Below are 16,847 nucleotides of genomic sequence, written 5' to 3'. Positions count from 1 at the left end.
CCACCCCGCATCACGTGTGCAGTGCTGGGAGTGGACCCTAGACTGTGTGCTGCAGGCTGGGTTTATTCAGACCTGTGGGTTCTCTTGCCACTCCATCTGGGCTTTTAATTTTCACCCAAATAGAAAACCCTTGTGGATGTGACCTTGGAAAACAGCAACATCAAGGATCAGATCAGACATCTGCAGCAGACCTATGAAGCGTCCATGGACAAGCTGCGGGAGAAGCAGAGGCAGTTAGAGGCTGCGCAAATGGAAAACCAGCTGCTGAAAATGAAGGTACAGCAACTGGCCTTGTTCCCACTCACCTCTCGCTCCTCTCTTTAACTTTACATCTCCGTTTCTCCATTCTCTTTCTCATTAGGCTTCCTTACCCACAGCCATGGTCCGAAGGTGGCAAGGAGGTGTCTGCCTCCTTGGGGTGTTGCCTAGAGTTGGGGTGCTGCACAGATATTGGAGGCATGCCTTTCTTAGCCTACAGTGTCAAGAAAGGGTGTGGGCTCACAAGCCCCTCCTCCAATACTGTGGTTTTCAAGCTGTGTTTTAAGCTGTTCTGTGGATCATGTATAACTTATTGCCTAAGCCAGCGTGTGCTAGTGAAGGGTGGAGCTGCTGATAACTCAGGAAAACCGTCTGGCAGTGCGTCCTTCCCTGCATCCCCCACGCTGCACTGCAGATCTGTCCTTCGCCTCTGGGGTCCTGCTATTACAGCCACGGTGGGGTCAGGCTTGGGCAGAATACCTCAGCCCCTCTTTGCTTTCCCTTCAAATAAGGCAACTTTTTCATTTTTTAAATTATGTATCTATGTATGTATCTGAGTGTAGTTTGTATACCTGACTGCAGTGCCCACAGATCCCCCAGAGCTGGAGTTACAGGCGATTGTGAGTCACCTGATTGTGAGTTCCTGAGAAGGGAACTCGGGGCCTCTGGAAGACCAGAAAGTGTTCTTAACTGCTGAGCCGTCTCTCCAGCCCCAGGCCAGTCTTTCTGTTGGACAGTTTTATACATTCTATTTCTCTCTAGGAGTTACTTTAAAAATTAAAAAAGATTGTTGTGAAGGAAGTCAGTTCCTGAATGGAACGTTTGTGTGCCTGTTCAGTCCACAAGCACTTACTGAGCACCCACCGTTTGGGTCTGCCCATTCTCTTGCTGTCTGCTCTGGGGTGGTAGGTCACCAGGCATGGCTAGGTAGCCTGACAGTCCAGGTCCCTTGTGTCCAGCCTACAGTGACCTGTTTTTAGAGACTGATGCTGAATTTGCTCCTGACCACTGGAGCTCAAAAGATTTTTCTCCACTCTTCCTTTTGCTTTATCCTTCAAACTAAGAATGAAAGAGGTTGCAGGGACTCCAGGAGCCTCACGTGACCGGAATGCAGCTTGAACAGGTCTCAGGCAGAGCCCTTTTCTATGGCACTTGTGCAGTAGAAAGGAGTGTAGGGTTGGACCTGCGTCCTAAGCTAATAACTTTTGCTCGTGAATTTCCATCCTGTGGCTTCTCAGTGTGGACACTTTCCCAGAGATGAGCATTCAAGGGCATCAAGAGGGACTTGTCACGGCTTTGGAGTAAACACTAGGCAAGTTATTAAGGCCAAAGGACACCTCCCTTTCCCAGAGGTGAGGTGCTCACGTGCTCAGGCATCTTGGACAAGCAGAAGCCTGATAGGAGGGGCAAGGGAACACCCACTGCAGCCTTGGGTCAGTGGTATGATACCTTTACTGAAGGCCAGAAAGGAGACACCATTCCTGGAGTCTCGCCCCAGCCACCCCAGCTCCAAAGACTCACTGCAGCCGTGCCTGCCCTGACTGGCCACTAAAGGCTCCCAGCCCTGTGGCCCCACTAGGCCAAGATTCTCCCAAAGACAACCGCTTGGAAAGCACGCAGTGTGGGAAAGATGAGTGCGGATTTCTCATTTGTCCTTAAAGAGGCCTGACTTAGAGATGGGCTGGTCAGGCAATGAATGGGGCTGATGAGACAAGACATCTTTAAAATGATCTGTGCATGCATGTGTACATATGTGCATGTTTGTGGATGCACATGTCTGTCTGTCTGGGTGTAGGTCAGAGGTTGACTTCAAGTGTAATTGCTCAGGAGCCATCCGTCTTCTCTTTCAAGTCACAGTTGCTCACTGGTACCCGAGGCTGGCTGTTTATAGCTGGTCAGTGAGCCCCAGGAATTGTCTAACCTGTCTCTGTCTACTCAGTTCTGGGAGTCACAAGTGTAAGCCACCATGTCTGACTGCTTCCTCTCCTCTTTTCTCCTCTCCTCTTTTCTCCTCTCCTCTCCTGTCCTCTCCTCTCCTCCCCTTCCCTCCCCTCCTCCCTCCCTCTCTCCCTGCCCCCCCTCTCCCCCCCTTCTTCCCCACCCCCCTCTCTGCTTGGGTTCTAGAAAAACTTTACTTAGCCCATCTCCCCAGTCCCAAGAAGTGACCTCCGGAAAGATCTGTTCTCTGAAACACTTTGTCCCTGTCACCCTAAAAAGCTCAGTGTACAACGCCATCTTGCACTGATGTGTGCTGTACGCTGCTCTCCCTCTCCCCCTGCCCTCCCGCCTGCTGCTCCGGTCAACTACAGAACCCTGGGAGTCATGTTCTGACCTCTGTGAGTAGAGATGTGAGAAGGGCAAGGTCCAGGCTGCAGTTCTGCAATGAGACTCTTTGCAGGTGGAGTCGTCTCAAGAAGCCAACGCGGAGGTGATGCGGGAGATGACGAGGAAGCTGTACAGCCAGTATGAGGAGAAGCTGCAGGAGGCGCAGCGCAAGCACACTGCCGAGAAGGAGGTGCTCCTGGTGCGTGCGTGCCTCTCGGAACAGAATACGTGGGATGTGGCTGGCAGGTTTAACAGAAAAGTTTAGTCCTCAAAGGGAGTCATGAGGTTGGATGTGGAGAGGAGTCAGGGGATTCATTCATTCATTCATTCATTCACTCATTCACTGTCTATCTCATGTGTATGTTATACACATGTGCATGTGTGCACTGTGTATACAGGTGTTCTTACTCATGTGTGCACTGGTAGAGGCGACAGATTGATGCTGGTAGTGTGCCTCTGCCATTTGACCCGAACTTGGAGCTTGCCATTTAGTCTTGGCCCAGACTACCCACTCCCGCGGTCCTGTGTTAGCCTCCACAGTGCTGGGGTCACAGGCATGCCCTGCCATGCCCAGCTTTTACTTCGTGCTGGGAATCTGAACTCAGGTCCTCATGCTCGCACACCATGCTCTTCACCCACTGAGCTGACGCCCCGGCCCAGGGGATTTATTTGATTGTTTATTTACCCCCCCATTTTTCCTCCTCCTGGAGTAAAATCTCCACTGTCTCTGTCTCGAAATACACATTTTTCCAGCTAATAGTACCATTAGTCCACATCCAAGTAGTTCCTGGGTTTGTGGGTTTACTCTGTTTGTTCCTCTCATGTCCCCATCCTGGATTATACCATTGCCCCACCCTTGGAAGCTCCACCGTCTCCATCCCGAGGTCTGCCATTCCCAAAACTAGAAGTGACTCTTGCCCTCAGAAAGCCGTTCATTCTCCCTTCCTCCTCCTGGCTGTGGGATTGGACTGTGCCTCTGACTACACACAGACTCACATCAGCCTCTCTTGGAGGGCCCACAGTCTTTGGGGGAGTCCCTCTGCGTCTGGTTTATCTGTGTCCTTGGAGGTTTAATCAATGCACCAGATGTTTGGGTTTTTTCCGTAAGAGTAACTTGGCACACTGCATGGTGGGAGGAAGATACGGGATTTCCTCATTCTGCTCCAGTAGCATGTTGGCCCACACAGCGACACTCTGAGCATGTGTACAATATTATTTAAGCCTTCACAGCTATTTTGTTTTGTTTATTTTTCATACCTTTGGAACGTAAGCGTTTAGAGAGTTACTGGGCCCATTGAAAAGCCACTCGAGGGGCCATTGAGAGTGCTCAGCAGGTAAAGATGCCCACTGCCAAGGTGATAAGCTGAGCTCATCCTGAAGCCCACACGGTGGGAGGAGGGAGCATTGAAGGCTATCCTCTCCACACTTCTGACCTCCACGCACATACCCTGGAACCCGTACCCCCCCATACACAAAATAAAATCAGTATAAAATCTTAAATAAAGTTGAAGAAGAATAGCTACACAGTGTGCTTTGTTCAGAGGAGAAACCAGACTCTTAACAGTTGAGTTCTCCCTGTGATAAACGTGGGCCCCAGGGTCATGCTTTCACAGGGAGATGATGACCCAGTGAGGCACTGTCTGGACGTAGGTGAGTCACCTGGGTATCGAGGCCTTGCTGAGGAGAGTGTGTGCCTATTGCAGGAGGAAACCAATAGCTTTCTGAAAGCGATTGAAGAGGCCAATAAAAAGATGGAGGCAGCTGAGCTCAGCCTGGAGGAGAAAGACCAGAGGATCGGGGAACTGGACAGGTTGATTGAGCGAATGGAGAAGGTAACTGATGCAGCCTGAGCCTGCTGCCCCCCACTGCTGCCCCCTCGGCCTGCTACCCATCTGCCCAGTCCCCCTGGCCCCACAGCTCATTCAAGACCTGCCTAGAGTCAGAAGCCTCAGTACTATCTCCTCTCAGCCCTCAGTTTTCAGTGCAATACAGCCTAATTAACACAGAAGGGAGCTGAACAACTTTCTTGTCTTCCTCTCTGGTAACTATTCTTATTGTTGCTTGTTTCTGTAGGGTTGGCAATCGAACCGACGGCCTTGTGTGTGTATTAGGCAAACCCCAGCCCAGCCCATCAAAATTATTTTGATACATTTAAAAAAAGTCACCTGTAAAATTCTTTCTACAGATTAATATTGCAGCAGCTAGCTGTGTGGGATCTCAAGACATACTTGTCATTTAACCTGATGAGGCAATGTATATGGAGGCTCCATCAGCACCCCACCCCTCTTGTTTCTGGGGCATGTGTCTGGGACAGGTTGACTTTTCCATGACACGCCTGGGACCTGAATGAGATGGGGAGGTAAACTCATCTGTGTGTGGCAAACAGGCTGACAACGGGGTGGGGGCTTACAGAGGTGACAAGCTAGTCTTGGGCTGGGCTGCAGAAATGAGGCAGGAAGTGGAAGGGGAAAGACAGGAAGGAAAGAGAGGAGGAGAAGGCATGGTGACATTGAGCAGCTGAAAGTTGACTTCTGGGTGGACTTCTGGAGTTGAGGGCCAAAGCTGGGTCTAGTTTCTGGAAGGTGCTGATAGCACTGACCCATCATGGACATGATGTCATTAGCACCAAGTGCCAGACTCTGCAAACTGGGACCCCCCAACCCCAACCTAATGATGGAGTAAGACCCTGTCTCAGCTTCAGATAGATCTGAGGATGGGTCTCTGACTTCTCCTTACTGGCTTGCCACCCAGGCCTTCACACCTCTGATGGGCATGATTATAGGTTCCTTTCCCTCTCCCACTCTGCAAACAGAATCTCACCATTTAGTTTGGAGCCTATGTAACTTGTACAGTTGTTTGGGTAGGAATTGCTGTGAGTAGAAGTGAGTACTTAAAAGCAACACCCTTTCCTTAACCAGCAAATGTGTTTTAAGGGACCTGGCTATATTAATATCTATAATATCTGTCTACTATCACTCCAATGATGACAGGCACTGCGCTTTTATTAACATTTTCTTGCTTTTTCTTTTCAAAGAAGTAATTGTACATATTCTTACTGTTTGGGGTAAACTGAAATTTACACATGTATGTCTATGTATTCAGCAAGGTATATGAAGTGCATAGCTTGACACACCTGTGTTTCTCTTGCCACTGAAATAAATTGCCAAAAAGCCAGCTTCTGTTCTGGAGGTAAGACGTCCCAGAACGACGACGTTGGCAGGTGTTTGGAAGTTCTAAGATAAAGTTGATTTCCTTGCCCTTTCTAACTCCTGGGCACTACCTGTACTACTTGGCTTGTGCCTATACCCTGGCATCAGAGTCAGTCACAGAACATCTTCCTAACCCCCTGATTTTAACTCTGCTGCCTCCCCTAGTAAGAGTTACACTCTACCCATGAGACTCTCCAGATCATTAACTATGCTGGCAAAGTTCCCTTCCTGTGTGAGATGATGTGTTTATAAGGGATTAACTCTGAACTTCTTTGTGTGGGGGGAGGGACCATTGTTCTGGCCAATCTGTTTTATTTGTGACTACCCCTGTGTAAACATTGCCAGATTTTCAGAGCCTCTTTGCTGGAAGATTTTGAAAACAATCAAGAATTGTACAATGCCACAGGCCACTGATTTATGACATTTTTATCATTAGTTAGAAATATACATTTTCAAACTGGATGGTGGTAGCGCACACCTTTAATCTCAGCAGTCAGAGGCAGAGGCAGATGGATCTCTGAGTGTGAGGCTAGCCAGGTCTACAGATTGAGTTTCAGGACAGCTAGGGTTACACAGAGAGTCTGTCTATCTATCTATCTATCTATCTATCTATCTATCTATCTATCTATCTATCTATCTATCTATCTATCTATCTATCTATCTATCATAAGACCTGTGAGCCTGGGCTGGTGCTCATGTGATTTGATTGGAGTGTTTTGTCTAATCCGTAAGTATGTCTACGCATTGGCCCCTTTGAATTTTGAGCACTGGGCTAGTAGATTTTTGACATCCAGGGGTGATGTGCAGACTCGGACACACCAGAGCTGAGCGTGTCTGGGGTTCAGTTTCTGTCTGGCTCTGTTTGGCTCTACCTGGCACCATTTTATGTCTCTTTTAGGAACGGCATCAACTCCAGCTGCAGCTCCTTGAACATGAAACAGAAATGTCGGGGGAGATTGCAGATTCTGACAAGGACAGGTGAGGTGGTCAACACACACATTGGTGTTGTGTGTATCTCTGTGTGTGTTGTATGCATGTGTGTGTTTGTGTGTTTATGCATACAGAGGCCAGAGGAAGATGTCTGGTGTCCTGTTCCCACCACTTTCTATCTTGTTCTCTTGATCGCGGGCCTCTCCATGAACCTGGAGCTAGGCTAGAAGCCAGCAAGCCCCGCTCATCCTTCTGTCCCCCCTCCTACAACACTCTACCCCATAGCTGTGCTCAACTGTTTACAGGAGTACTGGGGATTTGAACTCAGGTCTTCATGCTTGCCCAGTGAGTCCTCCCCTACCCACCGAGCCATTTCCCCAACACCATGTGCCCTGCTTTGGCTAGCTCACTTGACTCTTGTGTTTTCATTCACGTGGTCCTCACTTAGTACCGACCTATGTAAGTACGACATTGGCTAAGAACACCCAGTGTGGGTCCAGTTCCTTCAGAAGCTTACAGTCACATCTCACTGCCCAAGGCTGGCTGTTAGTTCATCGGGATGTATCAAAGATGGCCACAAACGCAGATGTCCGGTCTCTGCGTGCTCACGACCCTGAGCTCCACAGGATACACCTGTTAATGAGATAACTCGTCAGCTGTGACTGACACCATTCGTCCTGGCAGTTAACTTTAAAGTGGTGCTTGTTCTCAAGCCTTGCATTGCCCTTTGTGAAACCCCGGATGGAAAATACAGGAGCCGTACGTGGTCTTTTCTAGAAATCGAAAGGCAGAGAGGAAGGAAAGCAAGGCTGGGATGATTGGAGCACTTGGGAAAGTTACCTGACCCCGGAGGCTCTCAGCCTAACTGTTGCATGGAAACTCTCTTTCTCAGTGAGGAATGTGGATCAGGTGTCTCTGCTATCACATTGGCATAGTATGTGCTGGGAAAAAAAAATGTTTTCCTCAGTTAAAAAAATTATGTTTATTTATTTATTGTGCAGGTGTGTGTATATTTTGCAGTTGTTCCATGATGTGGGTGTGGAGGTCAGAAGACAACTCTCAGGAATTAATTCTTTCCTTTGTCACATGGGTCATGTGGGGAATCAAACTCAGATCACCAGGCTTAGCCGCAAGCACCTCCAACTGCTGCGCCGGCTCACTCACCCTTCTCCTGTAACTCGAGAGTTTCCAAAGTTGCAGGGGTCCTTACTAGTTTCTACTTTGGTGCTAATGAGGGACCTGGTGTTGCTGAGAAATGGGGCAGAGACCCTGAACATCCTTCCAGGGTTCTGCTCTCATGACACACAGAACACAGTCATCTATCTGCCAGCTCCTTTTGGTTGGTTTGAGCCAAGCAAAGACAGAATGATGTCTCTGAAAAAGCTCAGAAATATCCTGTGGTGCAGGACGGTGATGCAGCGAAGGGCTTTCCACGTGGGCCTTGTTTGTTCAGTAAGTGATGGGCACAGCAGTACTGGCTGCAGGCTTTCCTGGACTCCACCTTTGATTTCAGGGCTTCCCTGGGTTCTTAGACTCCCCTAATTAAGGTCATTGATTGCGTATCCCAGTCTGTAATAACCCCAAGCAGAAATCCTTTCATGCCTATCAGTGGAGAAAAAACTCATTCTGCCCCAGGAAGTACAGATGTGTCATTATACAAAGTGAAATTTGAGGAGGGGACCTGAAGGATGTCTGTGCTTTTTCTGGGGTGATATGGATTCTAAGTAGATCCCTAGAGTCCATGGGGAGGAGGGCGTGGCTTGAGTTTGAGTTTTGTTCTTGCAATGCTTCTACAATGCTGTGGCGTTCTCTGTCTCCATGACTGTTCTGAGTCAGGGCTCAGAGCTTCTTTTTCCCCTTAGGTACCAGCAGCTGGAGGAGGCATCAGCCAGCCTCCGAGAGCGGATCAGGCACCTGGATGACATGGTGCATTGCCAGCAGAAGAAAGTCAAGCAGATGGTGGAGGAGGTAAGCTCTCACGGAAGCTTCCTGTGGCGGGGAAAAGATACCACTCCAGCTCACACGTGACTGCCCAGGCCACTGTCATCACAGCCCAAAGGGACAGCTCCCCTTGTGTGCCATGTGGACCAATGGTTGTTCTTTTCTCTAGACCGAAGTGTGGCCAAGTGCAGTTCACAGTACATATACTCTCCAAGGACGGTGGCACCACAGGAGAGGCCTATAGTTTAGGGGACAAAAGTGACAGAGGTGACCTCAGCTCAGGTTTCTGTGCATCCCCCAAACCCATCCTCATCTTCTGCACACTGCCGTGCCCTGTCTCTGCTCCTGGGCGTCCTCCTGTGGTTCTGCCCCTTTGTTCTCCAGATGTTCTCTGCTCCCTGTGTCCTCGCTCAGTCCTCACTCTTGTTTCTCCTCCATCTTTTCTCTTCTGCATCCTTTCTCTCCTGTGGAATACGAAAAGTTAGATATTCAATCTGCTGGGGAAGTTTATCACTCTCTGTGTTTTCTAAATGAGAAGAAAAGCAGGTAGGTTGAACATGTAGTTCTCTAAGAAGAAAAAGACATGATTTTGCCTTGGCTTATGGTGCACTTCCTTCCTTTCTTGTGATACTTGGTAAACGAAAATCTGTGAGTGGTTAAAGCTGGCCACACTGTCATTGTAGGTGTTTCTGACTTAATTTTTAAAAATTGTAGAAAAAATTGGATAGAAAAATTTGATAGAAAAATAACAGTAACTGTCATAAGAATATATAAGTAAGGGTTCTAAGAATATCTTCGGTCAAATTCTTTAACTTGAAGAATAAAGTCAAATGAATAAAATGTTTGGTTGACAGAAGAAAACAGGAAAAACTCTTTTACTTAAAATAATCACTACTTTAAAATATGTGTCCATTGTATGTATGCCTGTGTATGTGTGTGTTCATGTACATTCCATGTGTGCGCAGGTGTGTGAAGAACAGGAGACAACCTTGCTGTTTTGTCTCAGGCACCATTCACCATATTCTGGAGACAGGGTCTCTTACTGGCCTGAAGCTTGCCAATTAGGCCATTCTGATTGGCCAGTAAACCTCAGGCATCCTCCTGTCTCCACTTCCCCAGGGCTGGGATTGCAAGTGTGTACCACCGCTCCTAGCCTGTACCACCGCACATAGCCTGTACCACCACACCTAGCCTGTACCACCACACCTAGCCTGTACCACCACACCTAGCCTGTACCACCACACCTAGCCTGTACCACCATAGCTAGCCTGTACCACGACACCTAGCCTGTACTACAATACCCTGCCTATACCACCATAGCTAGCCTATATCACCCACACATAACCTGTACCATCATAGCTAGCCTGTATCACCATACCTAGCCTTTCCGTAGGTTCTGGGGTTGAATTCTGATCCTCATACTTGTAAGAAAGCATATGACCAACTGAGGTCTCCCCAGCTCTATGACAAGTTTTGAATGAATCATGAATATTTTAAGTGTAGGTCTTTTCAGTAAATTTATACATGACAGATAAAATTAAAAGCGTATCTACTTTAGCAGTCTAGAAGATGCCAGGTGTTCCTGTGGTAGAGGTAGTCAGGGAATTATGAGGGTGGGAAGGACACTGTTTTATTAGGTCTAGAATAAACATCCACAGTAGATAAAATCTTGTCTCCAAATGAGAAGTCAGTCGTACCATGTGGAGTCTCCTATGGCTCGCACGCAAGAGTGCGGGGCAACAGAAGAGGGGAGGAGGCAAGCTGCACCTTCTCAAACTCGTGTGGAAACATCAGAACAGTGACAGGCGAGATCCCATCCCACCCCACCCCAGCACGGGCAGAAGTGTGTTTGCCACTGTCATCTTGATGGACCTTGGCTATCAGAGCACACCTTCTCCACCTCCGAGTTTCCCGCATTTAAGGTTGGAGGCACGGTGGTGTCTTAATTTGCGTGGTTCTCACTGGGGCTACCATTTCTCTTTTCTCACAGCAGGGGTGTGTATTGCTCGTGTGCGTAGTAAAGAGGCTCTGAGTAAGCCTCGGGTTGATTGGCTTTCGGGTCAGTTAAATCCTTGTCTATCAGGCATTGCGACTAACACCAAAGTCAGAGAGTTTTTTTTTTTTAAAGGCACTCTCAAATAAGTTCAGAATCTGGGTTTTATATCATATTACAGAGTATATTCTTAATGAAAGGGAGTGAAGGAACATACACACACACACACAGTTTGGCTCTCAGTATCTCAGTATCTGAGGAATTTTGTTCTAGAATATTTCAAGGATCCCAACATTTTTGGATACTCAAGTCTCATATATAAAATGGCCATATATATAATATATATATTACACCTGTAATCCTCCTATGTATTTTTTTTAAAAAGATTTACTTGTAATGTGTGTGTCTGTGTGTTTGTGTTGTATGAGTTCACTGCTTGTTTCATCCAGCAGAGGGCGTCAGATCCCCTGGAGCTGGAGTTACATGGGGTTGTGAGCGGCAAGCAAGTGCTCTTAACTGCTGAGCCACCTCTCCAGTCTCCCTTCTGTGTGTTTGAAATTATTCTAGATTACAGTACTGAATACAGTGTAAATTGCTGCTTCTCTGTGTATTTTTTAGAGGGTAACGATGAGGAGAAAAATCTGTACATGTTCAGCACAGATGGAATTTTATTTTTTTCAACTGTTTTTAATCTGAAGGTGGTTGAATCCGTGGTATGAATCCCGTGGATACAGAGGGCTGGACCTGCATATGCGGGTGTGTGTTTAAACAGGGACGCGTGCAAAGATTGACATCCATGCCTTTTATTTCACATTTCCCACGCAAACTTCTCGCATTGAGTTGTGGGAGATGGGTCGGGTCTATGCGGTGAACCAGCACGCACCTTCAGGAGAGCTCAGCGAGCGGCACTGATGCCGCCTACCAGCTGCCTGGGCTTTAACAGCGAAAGCAGATATTTTTTTAAAGTCTGTATTCCGAATTTAAGATCTTTTAATCAGGAAGTAAAAATAGTCAAGTTTGTCCAGCACACAGTGATCACACCTACAGAAAAAGAATAATTTTTTTTAAAAATCTTAATTATTGTGGGCTCTTATGTTGTTTAAAGTTAAAAGTGTGGAAGAGTGTCATGGACAAGTGAGCATGTTCAGAGGAGCCACCAGACTGAAAGGAGACAGGAGTTGGTGGGGGGGGGGGGTGGAGAGTCTGAGGAGGACGTGGTCAAGGTGCTGGGCTGACTGGGGTCTTAGAAAAAGGGGTGGGGTGTTATTCTGGTGCAAGGCCAGGCCAGAGCCACAGGGTGGCGCTCTCAATGAGGGAAGCGTAGAGTCTTTCAGAGCACAGGCAACATTTAAGATACTGGCTGCTCAGAGGAAATACTTAGCCCAGATCACAGGTGCACCCCATCCAAAGTGAGAAAGCGAGCCTGGAGCTTGCTAGTGTTGCTCCTGGGCCCCGTGCGATCTGCAGGGACAGTTGATGGAAATCTGCGGAGTTTGACAATGTTCTTTATTTTTTCTTAATTGTGTGTATGCATACATATGTGTGTGTGTGTGTGTGTGTGTGTGTGTGTGTGTGTGTGTGTGAATAGGCACATGTAGAGGTCAGAGGATAACTGTATGGAGTCAGTACCTCCTTCCACTTTTAAATGAGTCCCAGGGCTCAAACCCAGGTCACGAGGTTTGTACAGCAAGTGCCTTTATCCACAGAGCCATCTCACGAGCTCTGCCACGTTCTTTAGATAAAAGACTCTCTCTCTGTCTCTCTGTCTCTGTCTCTGTCTCTGTCTCTCTCTTTCTCTCTTTTACATTGTCTGTTACTGTGATCTCGGTTTTGTCGTTATGTAAAGAGAGTACACACACAAAAACACAGCTCTCACCTCAAACGGAATAAGAGATAGTTCACTCTGGAGCCAGCTTTGAATGACCCTACATTCAGGCTACCCCAAACGCCATGTTCCAATGTGGTTAGTTGGTTTGTAAAGTCCTTATAGTTACAGAAGTGAAAGAAATCGTAAATCAAGGCACTTTTCAAGTACACTGTTAGGAGCCTCGGGCAGGCAGGTCTCGGGTGGTGTTTGTTGACACCCTTAGCTGCGGGGCTGTTGAAAGCTAATGATCGGTTAGGTTAATCTATCTCAGAAGGCCCTACCTGGTCGTCACAGGGGTATTAGGTCAGACCCCGCTGGGCAGTTACTAACAGCCTACGATAATTTGGCTCTGGATCTGCAGCATTCCTACTCTCCACACCAGCAAGCCCTCGTCAGTCATCCAGCCTTGTACAACCTTTGGCATAGGTGTGGCTTTTTCTGAGGACTCCAGTTTCCCGGTCACAAAATCAACAAAGTCACAACTCAGTCACCCCAGGTCACTTGGGCCTCATTTACGTACTGAATTAGTCACCGTGGAATGCTGTGTTCCCACTCCAGTGGAGAAGTGTATTTTTTTCTGTCAACACCTGGTACCCAGAGGGAGAGGCAGCCTGGTGGTGCAGCTGCCGCCAGGGGTGCTTTCCTCTTTCCTTTGAAGTCCCAAAGCTTTTCTGTGCACAGACTGGGACTCCTTGGTGATGTCTCCTGTCATTTTTGGTCCTACTTTGGCATCAGTGTGGGCTTGTTTATCAGCCCCGAACATTCAGTTCTCACTCCTGAGTTTCTTAAAGACCTTTTTGTGTTAAGCAATATATTTTCCCTACCTCAGTAGAATATCTTTCTGTTTGTTTGTGTTGTTGTTTGAGACAGAATTCCTCTGTTGTCCTGGAACTCACTGCATAGAGCAGGCTGGCTCTCGAACTTGAGATGTGCCAGCCTCTGCCTCCCAAGTGCTGGGATTAAAGGCATGCACCACCCCTTCCTGACATGAATATCACTTTTCAGAGCAGTGATCAAGATAAAAGTGATTGTCCCAGCTCCTGCTGCTGTCTTTTGGCTTCCACTGTGCGGAGCAGTGAGGCCTTGCACCGTGTAGTGAGGCCAACTGTGTGCTCCTTAACTGCATTCCAGGTTGACTCTTAAGCATCTTTTCATGTTATTGCTCACCTTTTTTCATGATGACTTTCTTTTGGTCTGTGTATATACGTGTGCTTGCATGCATATGAGCGCATGTGTGCATATGGAGGCCAGAGATTGATGTCATGTGTCTTTCTGGATCACCCTTCGCTGTATTTACTGAGGCCGGGTCTGCCACTGACCCCGGAACTCACTGCTACAGCTGGTCTAGCTAGTCAGCTTGCCCCAGGCAGCCCCTGTCTCCACGTCCCAGTCATTAGGATTACGGGAGGCCACCACACCCACCTTACTTTTTATGGGGAGGCTGGGGATTCGAACTCACGTCCTTACACTTGTGCAGCAAGCACCCTATCCACTGAGCCACCTCCCTACCCCCTAACATAGCTGTTTGGTTAACATGCGAAGATAGAAATGATGTTCCCTCTTCTGCTTCTCCACCTGGCTAGAATCACCTGGGGTGCCTTCGACCTCCAAAGTTGGCAGATGTTGGTGGGAACAGGTTGGGTATTGGGGTCTTCTGAGTGTGTGTGGTGTGTCTAGTACACAGCAGACTGGTTTCCTTGTAGAGCTTCATGCTGTCACACTGTCTGGTTAGGCTACCTTCGAAGCTCCTGTACCCAGGGTGGAAAGCTGGCAGTGAACCTACAGAAGGGCAGTCATAAAAGAAAAGCCTGGGGAATAGCAACCAGGGACAAGGGCAGGGAATTTAAAAAGTGGGCCATCTCTTCCTGCTAGCCCTAGGTTCTGGGTCCTGGAAAACTTCTGTGGTAGCATGCTAATGTGTAGTAGTGGCTGGTGGCCCCCATAGTGTAGGAATGCCCAGGGGTGCCCAGAATCGGCCCAGACTCACAGGTGTGTCCCACATTTTGACAGCACAGCACAGCATTGCCATCTACAAAGTGGATGTTCAAGAACCAGGAAGAAAGGAAACAGGGAGGGAGGGAGGGAGAAAGGACAACCGAAAATCTTATCCTGTATTAAGTACATTTATGGTTTTGTGTTTGAGCCATATTCATAGCCGTTGTCCACATTCATGAGGCCCGTGGGTTGTGTGTGTGAACCTGCCCGGAAGGCTTTGCCAGTAGAGGGTGAGGTCAATTGTGGAGCAGAAAGTAGAGAATATGGGTACATGTGGGCTTTCCCTGTGTGTGTGTGTGTGTGTGTGTGTGTGTGTGTGTGTGTGTATTCATGGACTGTCCCCACGTTGGTTTCGAGGGTGGCTTTCTGTCTTTTACTTCAGCCCTTCTGTGAATAACCAAATGCCGTGGCTTTATTAGCCGGGCCCACCTTTCACACGAAAGCCAGGGCAGGACGTGTTTGCAGTTGTCACCTCTTCACCTCGGACATTTGCAGAGTGCCAATGCCATGGCCTTGGGGAGGCAAGTCCCTCGGGGGAAACAGCTAGGGAATAACTTGTCTGAGGTTGAAGCGTTGAGTTCCTGGCTCTTCCATCAGTTGCCAGAGCGGTTTCCCTTCTGTCCATATAAGCTTCTGAACCGAACCCCTGCAGGCCCTGAGTCCACACACACCTCCTTCAGCCAGAGATCTTCATGGACACAGTGTGAATAGTGGCCCGGAAGATACCCATAGACGCACACTTTAGAGTTGGGTGAACCTGTGTGTACCAGTTGTGGGGCTTTGAAAATTTATTCATTTCCCTTTCTGTAAAATAGAATTAATAGGAATGTCTGCCTGAGAGGGTTTTGTGGGTGCAAGTTAATTGAGATTGTATATGTATATCACTTATCATTGGAACATCACGGAAAATCTCTAATGAATGCTAGTTACTGCTAATATTACTGCTCTCAGTAAATGGTTTCTTGTGACGCACACCCACAGTGGAGGTAAGTGACCGAAGTCTCTGGTTTACGGTTTCCCACATACTCAGAACTGGCCTTCTTCTCCGTGGGAGTCTTGGGAACCACATCGAATCTCTGAGCATGCCTTTCTTCTTTTCTGTGCTGTTCACCACTCTCTAGCTTAGCCATCGAGCTACTTCTTCATTTCTCATGTTGTCCAGGCTAGCCTCGAACTCACCACGTAGCCAAGGATGACTCTACTCTTCAGATCCTCCTGTCTTCACCTCCCAAGTTCTGGGATTACATGTGTGTCACCATGCCTAGTTTATGGATTGCTAGGGATTGAACCTGGGGTCCCATGCACCCTAGGCAAGCACTCTGCCAACTGAGCCATGTCCCTCATCAGGTGCTTGAGTAGAATAGTTCAATGTTCTCTATCTCAAAGATCTTCTGTTTTACATGGTTCAGCTATGTGTTGAGATGTGCTTTGGGGAAGTGCCCTGTGTCCCCAGTACTTCCTGTAGCTGGGAATTAGATCCTTGGGGGTCAGGGAAGGAGCCACGGCCCTGAACCCTCGACCCTAACCCACTCAATTGAACTGTCCCCAGATCATGTCGCACGAGCTCTTCTCCACATTTAGTCTCCGGCTCTTTGGAAGATGATAAGATGCTAGCCTGCTCTGGGTAGAAGCAGAGGTAATCGCGTCTTACTGGGTGTGATTAGAAGAATCCTTGCAGACTCTGCGGGGAAGAGGTGGTGTTTATCTGTGCTGAGTCCCGGAGCAAGCAGGGAAGATACGCTATGCAGAGGAAACCTTGACCCTGTGGGACCCTCCTTTGTGAAAACACTCTCAGGCAATAGCCTCAATACATACAACCTCAAACTTCAGATCAAAGAGACCTCAGAGATCCACAGGATATTTTTTTTTAGAAACTTGGGTTTCTAGACATCAAAGCAAGAACTGCGCTGAAAAGGACTATTCAAAATAATTCAGAAAGGGCCAGGTGGAGCAGCTGCAGAAGATGCCCGCTAAGGAGAAGGGAAGCGAGGCAAGCCGTGTCAGAGCTCTGGGAAGGAGGCGCGCCTCACTGGATCACACTCCTGAAAAACGCAGACTCGGCCAGATGTCATGGTAGTTTGGTCATATTTGTATATGGCGACCCTCGTATTTGGAGGGGCCCTCTGGGTGTCCTTTCTGAATTACTGTCTACAGTCATTGTCAGTTAATGTCTCTTTTCGTTTAAGGAAAGTTCGGTTTGCTTCTACCCTTCTGGCCGTCTTTCCTGAATAGACATGGTTCAACCAACTTCAGGAAAGGCGGGGCTATGCTGGTGAAGAGAGAAACGTGCCTCGCTGAGATGCGTGGGAGCGAGAGGAGTGAGGCAGGC

At 48.1% G+C, this 16,847-nt stretch overlaps 1 protein-coding gene across 1 annotated transcript in view; it reads left to right on the top strand.

Annotated features, from left to right (window-relative positions):
* Myzap (myocardial zonula adherens protein) overlaps positions 1 to 16,847 on the top strand; it is an 88,476-nt gene that overhangs the window by 37,438 nt on the left and 34,191 nt on the right. Inside the window, exons 6-10 of the mRNA XM_050126854.1 lie at positions 124 to 276; positions 2,657 to 2,782; positions 4,287 to 4,415; positions 6,691 to 6,770; positions 8,585 to 8,690. Of these exons, the coding sequence (XP_049982811.1) occupies positions 124 to 276; positions 2,657 to 2,782; positions 4,287 to 4,415; positions 6,691 to 6,770; positions 8,585 to 8,690 (594 nt within the window). The remainder of the gene's footprint in view (positions 1 to 123; positions 277 to 2,656; positions 2,783 to 4,286; positions 4,416 to 6,690; positions 6,771 to 8,584; positions 8,691 to 16,847) is intronic.

This window comes from Alexandromys fortis, unplaced genomic scaffold, assembly GCF_014885135.2.
Source record: "Alexandromys fortis isolate MF-2015 unplaced genomic scaffold, M_Fortis_MF-2015_v1.1 scaffold_22, whole genome shotgun sequence".
In the NCBI taxonomy this organism is placed as follows: Eukaryota; Metazoa; Chordata; class Mammalia; order Rodentia; family Cricetidae; genus Alexandromys; species Alexandromys fortis.
This window is presented reverse-complemented; position numbering and strand designations above follow the sequence as displayed.